The following is a 17,655-nucleotide window of genomic DNA, read 5'->3' on the forward strand; positions in this document are numbered from 1 at the left end:
ATCTTTGCTGTTTATCTTACAAGTTTCTGCTAAAGGGTGAAAGGAGAAGGGCAGAAATATTAGCTTCATCTGGAATGTGATTTTGTCTCCGGAGACTCCATCTCACCATTAATTCATTTTGCCCATACCTACACATGCAATATTTTTCATTCACCAGCACTTTCCAGTTCTGTTTAAAGTACAGAGCAAAATCTGAGACTCTTAGGATTTACGCTGTGATTCAGCATTGTAATATGTTCCAATTCCACTTTACACATAAATACAATATGATTTTATCAGATATTCGCTTATCGCACAGAACAGATCTCTATATGTGCTAATTACATGAATAAAATGTACATCTTGCTCCCTGCTCATATTGGAGTGGCTAGTAGGAAAAAAAGTGATAGGGTACAGGTTGCATAAACAGTTTCAGCAAGGTAATAACAATGATCTACAATAAAATGCACTTAAGTCACATGTATGATAATCAACGACCCAGTCAGCTCCTGGAAAACCTTGAGTACAGACTGTTGATTTCTGCTTGGATAAATCAGAAGAGACAAAATTAAATTTATATAATCTAATGTTCCTAAAATAAGTTGGTACTTCGGTTCTTAATATCGTTATAAGGTTGTTAGATTAGCTTGCAACTCCACATCTTATTTCCATGGCAGGTAACCTTACACTGTACCTAACATGAGGTGACAAAACACAGCCTTATGAGTTGTTATACAAATATCAACCTTCCAAAATGCTAAGGATAATGGAAGGCAGTCTACAGGCATTTGACTGTAATTCCTGCATTAGGGCTGGGGGGGAATCTTCAGAGCAAAGAAACCTTTTCTATCCTGCAAGTCTTGTAAAAGAGCTTACTAGACAGTGAGGACATGCCAAGCATTCTACTCGGGCAGTATTTCCCCAAACCAGCAGTTGTGAGGAGGGAAAAGGGAAATGTAATTTACAAGCCCTCAATAACAAGGCAGCTGCTAGTTTCTGATGCTACATGGAGTAAGAGTAACCCAGCTTGCAAAGGGCCATTGGGAGCATAAGACAACTAGGGCCAAACTAAGCTTTCAGTTACCTGTAAGGATGTGGGAAATTAATTAAATTTAGCAGAATTACTCTGGACTCATTTCTGTGCAAGACCACTGGCTTTAGCATATCACAAATACATAAAATTTCAATATAAACTAGAAAAAAAAATGCAGTGAAACAGTGATATGAAGATCTGGAGGAACTGTGGCATGGTGCTGATTTAAGAAGAACAAAGGGTTGTGAGAAAGCTACTGCTTATTTGGCAGGAAATCACCCAGTCAATAACACACATGGGAAATTATTCATCTAATTGGCAGTACATACCCACCAATTCCACAGAAAGTACAAGATTTCCATATTAACTCTAGATTACAGGTCTGCTGCAAATGCTTACATGACTCTGTAAATACCCTGAAATTATATAACAAATCTGAGGAAAGTACCCACAAGGAAGTTAGAATGTTTTGCGCAATGCAACTGAAAATGCAGCAGAGAACAGCTACCAAACATAGTTTCCTATTGGTCAGTAATATTTTTCAGAAGATAAGACTCAGTATTCAAAAATTCACAAAACACTGCTAAAAGTTACTGACTTACTGAAATATTTGTGGGGAAAAAAACAGGCTTGAGGCTTCAAAACTCAGGTTTATCCATGCCACGTAATTACTAATTTTCAATCCATTACATCTAATGTTTTCTAAAGACAAAGATTTTTTTTTGCTTCTAGAAGTCACCTTTAACTGCAATAGTAGTCATTAAAACAGGACATGGAGCAAATGAAAGATTTTAAAAAAGTTGGACATGAATTAAACCAAATAAAACTTACACTTAACTTTGCTAAAGCCTATTTCAAAAAGTGGCATTTCCATCTTGTAAAACGTGGCATATAGAAAACCAACTGGTATAAACAAAGATGTCTTCTTGAGAAAGTGCTGCTAAAAAAGGCACAAAAAGAGACCAAAAGCTTCCCAGCTGATCCAGAGAGCCACAGTAAAGTTGCGCTCAAAGCCAAAAAGGGAGTTTCTTCAATTTGTACTAATACAACTGAGAACATCAGTATGCTATTAAGCCATAGGCTTATACTCAACTACTTAATCACTTCAAATTTTGGATTTAACAAAAAAAAAAAAAAAAGAATTTTTTGCCTACCATTTGTTCTGGCAATTTCACTGCACTGTCAGCAGTTCTCCCGTACCACTTCTGCTCTTCATCGGAAGTTCAGCTTTTTTTATTTATTTTGGCAAAGCCAAAGTCTTTCAGATTAGGAAAGCAAAAAGAATTTTTTCTTCTTCGCAACAAGAATTTAAAATCAACTTATTATTGGTTTAAAAATACACTAATGGCATCTGAGCCACATGACAAAATATATCAGCAATAAAAYTGCAGTTGATAATTTAACATTTCAAAATATTTTTTTTGTAATGCCTAGGAGATATACGAGCTGCGTTTAAGTTGTTTTAACACGTTAACGTGCTTTACAAACTTTAGCTGGGCAAAAGCAAGACTGTATCTGCAATACTAGATAACTAAATGAATAGTTTCTCTGCCTTCTGTGGAGTTTCATCTTATTTCAGTCTGTGCACCCTTAATTTGGTCCAACACATCCTAGCTTGCTTAGCTACCGTTTAAAAAGTTTCTGATGTCTGCTGTTAGATATATATTTGCCTGGATGCAACTCTTACAGACTCAGAGTCATTATTTCTTCTTGATCCAGATAAATTCTTAGAGGCTGAAAATGAGGCTGCCGCAGAAGGATTCACTCTGACCCCCAGAGAGCCTGCAGCTACTAACTGATAGGTCAGCTCCGTTACAAATGTGTAACACCAGGTGTCCAGCACAAGGGAGGTAAAATGACTGCTTTCCAACAGATCTAGAAAACAGATTTCCTACTTCGTTCCCTGTACCTCAGTGTGAGAAAGCTGACTTCAGCAGTCACTCGAAGGACCAGTATTAAAAACATTTGCTTCATTTACAGTAGTGTTAGTTTAAGGTCAAGGCAAATTTAATAGAAATGATGGGAAACGACCATTTAGGAAACTGGGCCTGTACATCTGGTATCTAATGACAAATTGCACAAAAAAACCCAACAACCCCCCCTCCCCCCCCTGGAGATTTGCAGACAAAAACAGGAATAAAATCCTGGTTACATACATTATTGTCTCTTATCTCCAAATTGTCACATTAAATATTTAAATGTCACTTCCATTTTCTGAATAATTTTCTTAAAGATTCTGTAATTCTTTCAGGCAAAAAAAAAATCTCTCAAATTCCTTATAAATAGAAATGCAGTTACAACCTGAAGACTGTGTCTCACTTCATTCTCCTCTTACAAAACAACATTGAAACAACAGCACCAAATTTACATGAATACAGCCAGTAGAAGCATGAAACTTTATCCTTCCTTACTGGTATTACCAGTCAACTCACTGAAGGATTTCACCAGCCACTTAAGGATGGAGATGGTACCTTCAAAACTCAGAAGGCTACAGCTCTGAGTTTCCAACCTCAATAAACTGATTTTTTTCAATAGACCGTATGCCTGGAGAGAGATGAAACGGGGGACAGTTGAAGCTCTCTCTGAAGCACAGTGCTGAGTCCAGCGCTGACAGCCTCAGCACATGAGACTTTGGGACTCTCTATCCCAAATTATAACCTGCAGATTCCCCCTCTCTCCTATTGTCCTCAATTCCTTAGGCATGGAAGAGTGTTGCCTTGAAAGCTCTTTCAGACTCTTTCAAAGCTAAGGAGTATTTCAGAAAGTTAAAATGAAGAACTGCTTAATAAATTTAAATTCAGTGAAGCACAGCTATGAAATTTTAGTTCTGGTCCAAATGCACGTCTTAAAATAACTAACTGTTGGAGCTGCTATCAGCCCCTTCTAATTATCATTTATGGAGAAGGTCCCACGAACAGGAATCATCATTTACAGACCAGCTGACACAAACAATTCTGTCTAAATTCAGTTAACAGGTCAAAAAGCTGCTAAAAAACAAACAAGACGTATAGGAAGTTTTGATCCTACTTCTGTTTATTTGTAAGGATCTCTGACAAAATCCATAATTAAAATGACTAATTGCATCTTCCAAGCTAGTTATGCAATCACAATGACCCAAAAAAGATTATCATGCCCAAAATAACGCCAAAGCAGCAAGGTAATACAGAATACCTGGATTTTTTTCCTCCTAATTAATACAATATTGTTTATAGCGCTCACAACATTTAATTTAAGTTTTTCCACATTTCTCAATGATAAACAGAGAAGACTTGAGTGGATACACTAAGCAAACTCCAAACCTGAAAACATCTTTCCAGTAAACCTTCACTGATGGTGCATTCCTGCTTCATTGTTACTACAAATAAGGACAAAGAAAGAATTATGTTGTTGAGAAGGAGGGGGTGCAGAGCCACCCACTATCCTTCAGGATTTTTGCAGATATTCAGGAAAATATAAAGGAGAAAAAAATAATTTTACATTTAAAACCATCTTTCATGCTTTTAAAAGTCATTTTACGTGGCAAGGCAGTCGGAGACTGAGGTCTCACTGAGGCAACAATTTTTCCTTCTTTCCCACCAAGCGACACATCACTTCCTACCTTCGTTCTCAGAGTAGGAGAGGAAGGAGGAGAAAGCAAACCCACAAGATTCTGTTTCATATTAGATAGTTGAAAAGATAAACAGAAAATAAAGCTGTAAGTAGTTGCTGAATAGCATTTCATGCAATATGACCAGGCAAAGAAACACACCCTGGATTCTGACAACATTACAACTCTTCCCCTACAGAGGGGGAAAACGGTCTTACGGTAAAGCATATTCAGGGTATGCCAAAAGGTCAAAGACGCAGTTCATTTAACTGCAAATGTTTGAGTCAGCTAGAATTCAGTTATTAAGCTACACCTTACCCCCAAACGCTTACCAGATTCCTAATGGATAATCAGAGATACCTAGGAACCTATTTTGTGAAGCTAAGCTATATGCATATCTACAATTCAAACTAAAAATCAAATCACAAAGTGCTTACATTTCCAAAGAACTTTACATTTGTAGGTAACCCTAACGTTCTGCAAACAGCGTTCTACGAGCTAAGCTGTGACAGGCTCTTCTGTGGGCATATCACAGAAAGGGAAATGCTCTCCTTTTATCCGAACGTTACTTATCAGAAACTAGCCTTGTAAATATCACCATGCAGATTTTGCAGATGAAGGAAACAGAACAAAAATCACAGAGCTAAGGTTACTTGCAAAGGACTACACAAAACGCATCAGAGCAGGTTCAGAATTTGGCAGGTTCTGACTTCCCACCCTTTACCTGGTGGATCACTATTTCCTTTACTCCCCCACCCCAAAGAATAATAGGCTGAATTTTCTGTCAATTCCCCACCATCCCTCTGTAGAGACCCCATCTGTAGTTATATTATCTCCCCTAAGATCAGGTTTACGTTAAAAGACAAACCAAAATAGATGTGGCACTACCCAGACAGGAAAAGAAGAGAAAAACAAGGCAATTCTGAGAGAGATGGCTTCACTAACACATAGCACTTTCCCAAATCTTTAGTATGGAACCAATGCAGTAACATTGCTTCAAGTACTTACATCTTTTAGGTAAGATGTAAAACTTAACATCTAAACCAAGCTTAGCCATGATAAACCTAGGCAAATATGGAGGAGCTTCACTCTGCCTCCCTAAAAAGTGCTCACTTCAAGAAGTTTCAACGAGGTAGAAGATTCTTCTGTCATACAAGCAATTCATCATAGCACTGCAATACTCTGTATCTATGACTACAGTAAACTAAATATAGTAGAAGTTAGCAATTCATTTATCATTCTTTACATAAAAAATCAGTTTTCAATAATTTTCAGTATAGTATATGATGAAGGAACCTCAAACATTCTTCTTTTTTTGAAAACATTCTTTACAAATAAACACATTGAGAATGCTGCTCTTCTTTTAATCCACGCCAAAGCCACTGTTCATGGATGACTGCCTAACATGCCAAGTTTTCAGGACAAACAGATCCATGGATTATAAAGCAGTTTGCATGAATATCAATCCAGGAATGTCAAATTCAACCCCATGTATGCCATGATGCCAACTTTGTGCCTCAAACTCTTTACAAATGTAAACGTGACAGTGTAAGGAAGGGGAAAGCACAGTGCTCTCAGTATTAGAAATGTAAGAAACACAACCTTTGCATGTTAAATAATCTGGAAAATCTGAAAATTTGGAAGAAATATGAAGATCTGGAGAAATCTAAGAATTCTTCTAGATCGCGTAAGACTGACTACTTCCCTGACACTGTGTTCTTAAGCATCAGAGTTCTCAGCTGCCATTTGGGTCACTAGACTATGCTGCCATTAAGTGCTCCAGGCATTAGGATATCGATTAGTAAAGTAAATTCTGAATTGTTTTTATGTATGTGGTTTAAACAAACAATTGCAATCATTAATAGATCACCTTCTTAATATGCTCAGTAAAACAAACTTATTTAAAAGATGCTTTGTAGGCAGATTATTTAGAAAAAAGCCTATATTCCATAACCAAGGTGACTTAAAGGTTTTGCGTTCATTTGAAAGCATTTCATGCACTGCTGCTACTGTCTCCCAAACAGGTCCTGCCAGCCGAGAGATGGCTGTTTCTGAGCCCTCTGAAATGGTGAGACTAGAGACTTCAGTCAGTAGCAGGCACTATACTTAATTTCAACAGTCCCCCAAAAACATTTTTAAGCAAAGCCTGTTAGATCTGGTCTCCAGAACCTGCAGATATCAAAAGCTCCCTCAGAGCTTCTAACCTACCCAAATCTGAATGCATTTTCTGCTCGTTTAACTTGGCAAAGCACATGAACAAACAAAAGCCTGGCAGCAAGGGGAGATCATAATATTTGCATGCTAAATACCATTCAGTCACAAAGTGAATGACAAATCACATGATATCAAGGTGAAGTCAGATGTCAAAGACAAACTAAATTACACTAAATGCAAGCCAACCCTTTAAGCTGTTAATTCATCCTTTGTTAGTAATGCAGCAAACAAGTTAATGAATCTAAACTGTCATTTGCTTTTATGGCTCTGGCCTCTTAGGGGTAATTTAACAATTCCAAAGCACCTTTTTAGATACACTTGGCCTTATACTTCCCACCAAGTCTAATAGTCTCTGTTCAGGAAATACCAGTCTGGTTATTTATGCTGAAATACACTACTTTCTCTCCTGGAGAAATAAAATGTGCCATAATCCATCTACATAGGTGAAGCTGATGTCTGCAAAGATACTATTTGTGCATTAACAAGCTTTCAACTAGGAAAGGTTAGGATAGAGGTGGTGCCAGCCACTGGATGTTTCCTAAGTGTGTACTTTAGACAAATCTCACCCTTGCATCACACCTTCCGATTAAGTGTTTTTATGTTTTACTGTTTTTGTGTAATAAAATAGAAACAAGAAGCCACCTTAGGTTCAGCTGCAACCAGAGCAGGAATAAGCCTGCCTTTTGCTCAGAAAGCAGCTTCTTGTCTGGCTTTCAGTAGTACATTTGCTTTCAGAACAAGTGAGACATTAAGACATGTTTTGTAAAAAATATTTACTTGAAAGTATACAATTAGCAGATACATTGTTTGAAAAAGCCAGCGGTCAAAGCTTTTGACTTAAAACGTTCATCTAGGTGAATAATTGTATAGTTGTTTTTTTTTTCCACTTTGTATGTTAAGGGTCTGCTTAAGAAACCTATGCATACTGGAACAAGTCTAGTGAAGGGCCACAAAGATGATATGAGATTAGAGCACCCATCATCGGAGGAGAGGCTGAGAGAGCTGGGACTGTTCAGCCTGGAGAAAAGGCTCAAAGGGATCTTGTCAATGTGTATAAATTCCTGATGGGCAAATGTAAAGAACGAGACAAACTCTTCTCAGCGGTATCCAGTGAAAGGACAGGAGACAACAGGCACAAATTGAAATAAAGAAAATACTATTTAAACATATGAAAAAAGTTTTTTTACTCTGCAGGCAAAAATCTGAACAGGTTACGCAGAAGGGTGGTGGAATCTCCATGCTTGGAGACACTCAAAGCAGTCGGACACGGTCCTGAGCAACCCGCTCTAGCTGACCCTCCTCTGAACAGGGGGGCTGGACTGGATGATCTCTAGAGAACCCTTCCAACCTCAGCTGCTCTGTGATTATGTGATCTGTGCTCAGTGTGAGGCAGTAAAGACACTGCTCCTCAATTTCAAGCTTAGTAAAGAACAGGGATGAATATTCCAGTACTAGAAGACATGTACTTCTGGGCTTATGGCTGCCTATTAACAGAAACAGTAATAATGGGTTTGAATTTCAGCTAAGGAAATTTAGATTATACACTAGAAATAATCTTCATAATAAACTCAGATCTTGAATAGTTTTGTCTAGGAAGGTTACTGAAATTTCCTTTGTGGACATTTCTGAGAACAAGCTAGACAACTTCCGCTAGAAATGTTAGTTGTAGCTGATCCTTTGCTAGGGCTGGGACATACTAAATAGCTGCTTAAGTCCATTCCAGTCCAGAGTTCTACATCTGTGCCCAGACATATATGAAAATGGGCAAGACAAACTGCTAGGTAAGACTAGGCTCTTGCAGACAGACATAATTAAATGATCTTACTTTAAGAAACTAAAGAGATGCCTGAAGGTCTCCTTTATGCAGAAATATTCCTGGAGAGATTTAAATTTTATTGTTCGCTTACCAAACAGACAAGAGCCTAAGCAGCTGAGAATGCAAGCACTTGTATCAAACATCTCCTTAAGGCTTAAAATTTATTTATGCTGAAATATTCTAGAAGACTTGAAAGACTCAGCGTCTCATGTATTTACTGAGCCAGGATACTGCAATAGCATGAAGGCATCAAACTACAGATCCACTAATTTCTAGGCCAACAGGACTAGTTATGAAGTGAATCTTGATCTTGGCAAAATTTGATTTGATGACGAAAGAACACTACCTTGGCTTCCCCAGCAAGTAGAACAAAATCAGAAATAGAATTTAGGCCACTTAGGTTAAATTGTACATCCCATTGGTTAAATTGTACCCCACATTTCTAAGAGAGCTTCGAAAAGTATCAATAAAAGGGTGACAGCAGTGCTACCTTTTAATTTGCATAACATGGCACACCTTACATGGCTAGTTACTGTTCATATCTAATGTGGAAATATTTCTTCATATTCTGGTTGCTGTTTTTCTAGTAAGAAGCGTTTTTCAAACATTTGCTAGCCTCTGTCCAAATTCAGTAGCATGCTATTCAAAAATCAGCTTTACTTTGAGATCTGCTTCTCCGGGATGTTTGATTGTGTGTGTAGAAGCAGCTGAGAAGCATCAGACTCTTCCCTGGGCTGATCTATTTTTCCAAACAACCATAGTGTATATACTGTTAAAGCACAAGAGCTGTTGCAAACAGAGGAAGGTTGAACATGAACAGGACTGACTTAAGTAGCTTATTTTGAATTTCCATGCATTGCTATTATTCCACAAAACTAATTTCTGAAATGGGATGGTGAATTATACATAATATATAGCCCCAGGCTGGCACCTGACAAGATTAAGAAACATCTTGCTTCTACTGTGAACTCTTTTACAAATCTCAGAATAACCTTATGGTTCTTCATAGTAAAGCAGCAATGTCTGTTTAAGAAGAGTACAAGTAGTAGGAGCACAATAACATAGCCTGATGTTATGGTTAGCAGTATCCCACTACTCCCCACAGTTTCTTTAAGACAGCAAGGTCCTCTCTACCTACTGTCCAGTTGCAGAACAGGCTGGAGATTGTAAGCAATACCTAAACCAACAGGAAAGTTGACAAGAAGATGGAAGGTAACACAAGTATGTAAATGTGGTGATGCTGCTCTTCCCAGGCACCATGAATGGCAGTTGAAATGTTGTCTTCTTACCTATTCTAGGTACTTATCTCCTTCACACTTTTGGCATGCAGTAGAAAAAGGAGTACCAGAAAAGTACGTTGGCACAGTCATCACATTACATGTGCCAAAAAGCTATATTGGGATTTTGGATATAGAAGTTGTGTTATCATCACTTGTTTGAAAAGGTCTTGTGCTAAACATCCAGCTGCAGACCACATTAGGAAGTTGAAGCACAAAATTTAAGTTATTTCTCCTAAACTTCAGCCAAAAGCAGCACATTGCTCTCAATACTTATAAGCTTAACTGGACATAAATCATACAAGCTGCTAGTCTTGAACTCCTGTGGGGATTGGTCACATTTACTACATTTAAAGTACGCTGTCTTTCATGTAGTGAGCATGTCAGACACAGCAGGCAAGAGGGGATGAACTATATTTACAGCAGTACAAATGGTCATAACTGAAACCTCAGACATTCCCTTTCCCCTTGCTGAATGGTTGGGTTATTTGTAGACCGAAGAGTCAGCTTTACCCTCCAGAGTCTGGATTCTTGTAATGTAAACAAAAAAACTGGTCACTGATGAAAAACTAGAGAACTAATCCTTCAGAACAGGTTTGCTGTAATTAATTTAGCCAACAGTTATCCTCAGCTCAGCTGTTAAAGGCTTCAGGTGAGAGATGCTGAAGAAAGGTTACAAGGTGGCCACTGAATATACTCTAAGAACACAGCAGAAATAGTCAGCTTAAAAGCTTTGTAGAACTGAAGTATTAAGCACAACTGCAACCTTTTTCTTCAAATATTTTATTAAGTCTAAAGACATTAAAAAAACCACACAGCTTTAAAATGTAACAGCATTTAAAATGACTAGACTTAAAATAACATTTACAGCAATGACTAACTAGCAAAAGCTAAATTGACAACTGCTGTTGAGTGTAGAAATTTTTTCTGCAGCCATGAATAGCGCAAAGAATCTTAGTACAAGGGATAAAACGTAATCCCTTGCATGAACTAGCATTCAGCACTATGAAATGATGGTTTAGCAGAGCTGAAAGGACTCAGTAAGGTTCAATACCAGGCTGCTCCAATGAACTTACAAGTCTGACACAGCATTAGGAGAATATTTACCAGTTACCAAACACTGATAACTGTTTTGAAGAGCATGATGTGTACTTTATGGTAAGAGGAATGATAGATAGAAAAGGGACTTTATAAACTTTTACAAATTTTGTAAACTACTAAGTACCAAAGTTAGGCTGAGGAGTGATCGCTATGGCTAACTTCAATATAGTGAGTCTAATCTCTCTTTGGGCTCCTCCTGTGGTCAAGAGAAGAGAGAGAGGCTCCTCTGGAGGGTGAGTCAAAGCTCAGTTCAGCCCTTGTTCTGAACCAGACCCCTGGGAGGTCTCTCACTCCCCCAATTACAGAGGGAACAAAAAGGAAGATCAGCCTCACTAGATTCAAGTTTGACTTTTGGGATATACTTCTCCCCCTCTCACTAGCTCTGCAGTAAGAACGTAAATGATCTGCTCTTGTCCAGAAACTCGGAGCTATTTTTTCCAAGTGCAGTCAAAGGTTAGACAAAGAACAAAACAGAGCACAATATTTATATGCTGTCAGGAAACAAATTAATTGAAAAAATACTGAGTTCCACAGCTTTATAATCATCTCGCTTTACAGGAAAAAAACAATATCCCTCAAAAACCAGGAAGACACAATGCTATGAACTTTGAAGATATCTGGGGAAAGAAGAACATCCCACTGTTACTGCAGTTTGAAATCTAAGGTTAGAAAAAGGAGACTATTTTACATACTTTTAGAGTAAAGTGGCAAATTCCATACAGCCAGTGAGAGACCATGACATGAAGAAGGAAAAACCTAAACACTCACATGGTTTGTGTCAACTTACTCCCCCCTCCACTTTTTTTTTTAAAATACCACCCTGGTTTTCTCCACTTTGCAGTTACATCAGAGTTCCCCCGGACATGCTATCCCACTTATGACACCACCAGTCCAACGATAAGGACTTAAAGGTGAGGAAGAAAAAAAAAAAAAGAGAGAACCTAGACAAGGAGAGACTCTGACCATTTGAGTTCAGTTTCCATGACCCCTCCTGCCCTCCCAAAGCATTAAAAGAAAAAAAAACCCACACACCACCCAAATCAGCCAGGCTCCACTTCTCCTGCTCTCCAATCTCAAGGGCCCTCCACATGCTGAGATCTATTCTGATGCCCCCTATGAGCATCAGAATTCTGCTTGGCAATGTTGACCGACAAAGTTCTGCTTCACTGAAACTCTTTTTTGGCAACTCCTGTTTTGTTACTGCAATCTAAAATGCACCCAAAAACTCTGAGTGTCTGAGTATCAAGCATAAGCATCATGAAGTTACCTTTTATTAAGCAGCAGAGGTCATTACTTTTAACACCTTAGTCTAATTCCTAAACAGAGGAGCAATATGTGTAGGATGCTCCAGATGAAAAGCTTTCCTTTACCTTCAACAGTATTTCTGTTCCTGTGCTATTTTACTATTATTTCTTTCTTCCATTACTCAACTAGGGCATGTGAGACTCAGTCATGGAAAATGACCCCCCATTGCGCTGGGTATCATACAAACTTGAAACAAAGTTGGTATTAGGTAGTCAGTGACAACTTGCTTTTCACATTGGCCTTATTGTTATAGTGGGCTTTTCTGTCAGACAGTCTGCAGAAAAAAAGCAGACCCTGTTACCCTCTGAAAGTTTAACACGTTTCTACTATTACCTAATTGCTGCTTCCTCCTCCAAAAACATATGTAACAATGACTAATACATACAATTTACAGTGAAGTATCCTGTCCTCAATTACAAATTAAGTCACTCTCAGATAAAAATTACTACTCCAGTAAAAATTCTTATTAATTTAGAAAAAAAATCCTGAAATATCAACTCTCCAGTAATAGACCCAAAAGGATCCTTTAATTATTTTAATGAGAAAGCAAGGTCTAAGAGAATTAGCAAATTGTGTCTGAAATGCAAATTAATGAAACGAAGTGGGAAAAGTCTCAAAGCCCAGAATGCCTCTGTTTCTTCACAATGAACTACAGAGTTTTCAAGTCAAAGTACAGTAGGAAATGACCCACGCATTAAAACCAAGACACAAATAAAAAGGCAAAAAAGGTCAGCATCCAAGTTATTTCTAAAGTCTTAGCCATACTGATCCAAATTGTACATTCTTTGCTTTCTGTCAATTTTTCTTCTACGGCCACCTCATTTTCTCACAGAAGGAAGCAGCAAAAAGCTCCTGGTCTCATAAATGCAACGGAATAGTTACAGAATCTTGACTGAAACTACATAAAATGCACAAACTTATCTTTAACCTCATGTATTTACAAAGATAAATCTATGGATTATGTTAATCACTTATGCAAATCTTGTAAGACCAAACATCCGATGATGTAGCTTTCAAAGCAAGTTATAAAATGAATGGAAAGATTCCATGGAAAGAACAAATAGAAGAGTTAAAGGGAAAAAAAATCCTCTTATAGTCCACAATACCCTTCTAGCTCTCTAGCTGGATGTTGTAACAGTTTGTTGAAACATGAGATAGGTGTTAAGGTGTTAATCAATCAGTAAGAAATAATGATGCAACAGTCACAATCTACAAATCTGTAAATAGCACTCAAGAGTCTATACTTTCATCTTCAAGCATTCTATGGCCGAGTCCTACTCTTTTTCCTTTATAAATATGGGTAAGCTTGAAAAAATAGAACAGTAGAAATAATTGAAAAATTAGAGTTGTACTTTTGTTACAATGCCTAACAATGTCCCATTACATGCCAGATACGCACAACTTAGTGCCATTTCTGAGTGGATCAGAGAGTCAGGGAACCTGTCTCAATGAAGATGGTTCACTGAATTGTCCTCATCRCATAGGATCGCACTGTACAGAGTGCAGAAAGGTCATCCCTGGCCTAGCTAATGTTAAAAACAGCATTTAAGGACTACTCAAACCCTAATAAAGTCCATGGAGAAACTCCAACTCATTTCAACTGAGCTCCTCACATACTCTAAATAATTACCTGCTCTAAGTAGGCCTCTACAGTTATATTAGCTCAGCACCTGTTCTTCGTGCTACTGGAAAAAAAAATCTTTAATTAAACAATTTGGTGACATATATGTAAAAGATGTCCTGAAGCGTAGGTAGGCCAGCCGGCAATCTTGTGGCTGGGCTTCAAGATTAGTACTAGTTTGAGAATAGCAGCTTAGCATGTGAGAAAAACAGAATCCCCTTTTCTCTTATTCCATGTTTCCAGATGGCAGTCAGTGTAAAGCACAATAAATCAAGCAGTCCCTCTGGAGAAAGAAATGTTCCTGGGAAATGCACAAGGTATTCAAACATTAGCAGACCCCAAAACAGACCTATGCTTACATGCTGTACGCTGAAGCAAGAGCAACATTCTGAGTATTTTATTACCCCAACCTTACTATAATAGCATCTTGCCATTCTGCAGATTGTCCATTTCAAACAAGTTTATGAATAGTGAGCTCATCTTTGGTCAGAGAAACACAAAGTACCAGAAGCATTGTCACATGTACAGGAGCTGAGAAAAAGCAATTTTCAGGTAGGCTTTGATCACTAACATGCACTGTAAAGTTAATACACTAATATAGGTTAAAATGATGCATTTAACCAATTAACCTCACATTTTGTATGGTTTCTTTCTTGTGGTCTAACAAAGAACACTACTAAGGCAGATTCAGCCTTTTCCTCCTGGAGAAGACTTTGCTGCTACACTCATATCCATAACAAACAAAAATCCCAGAGTAACTTGGGAAACGTGCATAGTGCAATCACAAAAGACAAAATAACCTTGAGATAACTAACTAGTTATATTAGAAGGACTTAAAAGTCCTTAGGTTAGAATGAAGAGCATCGAGTCTATAGCATGAGCATTTGAACGCCTGAATACTTTCTTAACTATGACAATTATTCAAACTACACTGAAACAGAGGTCAGCAGGTACAACCTGGCTCCATAACCAGGTCTCAGTTACTTATCCATACAAGATTCTTCTACTGTGCCCATTACCACAGTCAAGAAGCATGACTACACAGGGAAAGAGTGCAGGAATCATGATCAATACAAAAAAGAAAACCTTAAGAGGGTGGCATTATCCACTTTGCCCCTGGGAAGAGTAAAGGCTCAAAAAAACCCACCTCACCAATTCCCTTCTACATACTATGCAGCTGAAGGTTTCAAGATTTAGTAAGCTTCCTTCATTCTTCTGATCCTTCAAAACACTGAATGATTCTCTCCTGTTCTGCATTTCAGGTGGTCATTTACACTAAAGAGAGGGCAAAGCAAGTGCAAAGTTCCACCTCCTCAGAACAGTCGTATTTTACAATTGCCTTGCACTGGTTTACTTAGAAAACGACAAGGTTCTTAGGTTAGAACGATAAAGAACAGCTTACATGTACAAACACGGCTGGCAGCATTACCTGCCTCTCTGGACCCAACTGTTCAGAATTCCACTTCTTTCCCTGCACTGGGCAGAAGATTTATTTATCAGTGCCCCAGCATCTCAGTTTCAAGCTCCAGTCATACTAATTTTGCATCTATTTCTCCTCTGGCACCAGAATCAGTAGATGATCATACACAGTTTTGGCTTTCCCTTGTATTTATGTGATAAATTCATTCACATGCTGATAGCTTCTGTTAATTTATGCCAAAGCAGGCAGGCTTACATGATGAATACCCATCTTGTTTCCATCTTAGAGGAAAAGTTAACTCAATTAGTGCTAAACAAGACACAGGAAAAAGAGGAACTGCAGGAACTGCATTATGCATATGCTGTGTTACATTTTGAAACAAAAATCCACCTGATGTGATCTTTCCTTCCAGTTTAGGCAACTTTCAGGACAAAACCCACTATCTCATTGTTGTAGTTTACTACCATAGCCACTTACGCCTTTATGTAAGACTCTTGGAAAAGTAACTCTTGCTAATAAATATCACATTAAGACTTTCATCTAGCACTGTGAATGACTACTCATTCTACTCAGCAGGGGCCCACCAAAACTGATCTGGCTAAGCCTGATTAATCATAGGAAACTGTCCATCTCTTCATGCAAGTTTATATAAAAACCCATCACCTACTTTCATTTTTCAACTTCATCATCAGCCTCACATTTAGAAGGTGAGAGACAAGCTCCTAATCTGGAATACATATTAATTCCCATTTAGAGTAAAACTATTTCATTTGTAGTATCAGAACAAATCCCCCATTACGCTATGCATCTGATGGCTACAAAAGAAAAACCTGCATTGTAAAGTATTGCAACTAACAAATTACTGTATTTCATATGAATTTATTACAGAACTCCTGCTTAAGTGAGGAGTTTGGACCAAAGAAAAAACATTAGTGTGAATTTGAATCAGTCAGTCAACTCGGACCACTTAAAATACTTATTATTGTGTTGCTCCAAGTTACCCCCACACAGACACTCTTCCCTACTGCCACGTTCTTCCTGGAAACTTATTAAAAAAATCATGTCTGAAAACATTAAACACAAAAATAGAACTTCTTCAGCTTACCTGAAATGCTGGTTGGGCCACTATTCATCATCAGGCTGAACATTTAAAGACAAGAGTTTTTCATCTCAACTCAATGATGAAAACTGGTAATTCTGTCACCAAGTGAGATCACAGGTCACCCTGCGCTATTTTGTTTAACCTATGTCTTCTGCTAAAGGGACATCAGTTTTCTTTAACCTTTTTATACCAGCGTAAACTAATTTTTCCTAGACTTATTTCTAAAATGAGACAGTGCCAGGTGTCACTGCTTTTTCTTGACAGATAACAAAATGACATACCACAGTAAAAGGGATCCTTGGCCAAAATAATTGCAAATGGCAAACTTCAGAAGTTAAGGTTAAATTGTTGAACATGAAAATATTCTCTTGCTTACCGAAAATTTCTCCGTTTTTGGCAAATTCTGTCACAAGGTACAACATGCTTTTGGTCTCCATCACCTGTTGATGGAGAAATCGCATATTAGTTTATTTGGGGGAAGAGCAAAAAACCAAATGAACCCACATGAATACACATTTTCAAATCTCTCCTTTGGTAAGAAAAGAAGTGAAAGTCTTGGTCTCGCACATACAGTTATCACAGTTTTTCACTTTGTTTCTTCAAATTATCTCAACAATTTCAAGGGGTGCACTTGTGTGCTAAGCACACAGTTAAGCTTTAAACACCTTAATAAGCTACTGTACAGAGGAAGAGGTGGATAGGATTCTTGGCCACAAGTGACTAGCCCAAGAAACTATCCTCACTGACTAGTTTCAAGACTTTTCCTGAAGGAATCAGCCTAAGTAATTCCCTTGTTCAACTCCTCTAACATGCTGATGGATGGTTAGTATCTGTGCTTGAGAAAGAAGTCTGGGGCTGTTACTGACCTCTGTTACCAACAGTTCTCCAGTTACTGAAAGAAAAAAAACAAATGAGCAGTCTTAAACTGGCAAATTTCAGATACAGCACCACATCACAGGATCACATTGCACAGTCAGGCAGAGTACATGATGGCTTTGTAGCTTTACAGTATTTTCTCTGGATTAAAACAACCCTTTAAGCATCCTCTACCTTTTCTGCTGGCCTTTCCAGCCTTCCTGTTAACAAAAACAGACTGCTCACAACTCAGAAACATGCGAGGTTGGAAGGAATAGGAGACAAACCGAAAAATGAAAGAGGGTAAGGGGAAGGCTTCAAAGGCTTTCCATAAACAGATGCTCAT

At 38.1% G+C, this 17,655-nt stretch overlaps 1 protein-coding gene across 2 annotated transcripts in view; it reads right to left on the reverse strand.

The window, feature by feature from the left end:
* The window catches only part of SIK2 (salt inducible kinase 2), a 61,501-nt gene that overhangs the window by 35,314 nt on the left and 8,532 nt on the right, over positions 1-17,655 (reverse strand). The window contains exon 3 of one of the 2 annotated variants that reach the window (XM_026068658.1): positions 16,831-16,894. The exons of the other annotated variant lie outside the window; for it this stretch is intronic. Coding sequence (XP_025924443.1) covers positions 16,831-16,894 — 64 coding nt within the window. The remainder of the gene's footprint in view (positions 1-16,830; positions 16,895-17,655) is intronic. 2 annotated transcript variants of the gene reach the window in all.

This window comes from Apteryx rowi, unplaced genomic scaffold, assembly GCF_003343035.1.
Source record: "Apteryx rowi isolate R43461 unplaced genomic scaffold, aptRow1 scaffold_278, whole genome shotgun sequence".
Taxonomy (NCBI): domain Eukaryota; kingdom Metazoa; phylum Chordata; class Aves; order Apterygiformes; family Apterygidae; genus Apteryx; species Apteryx rowi.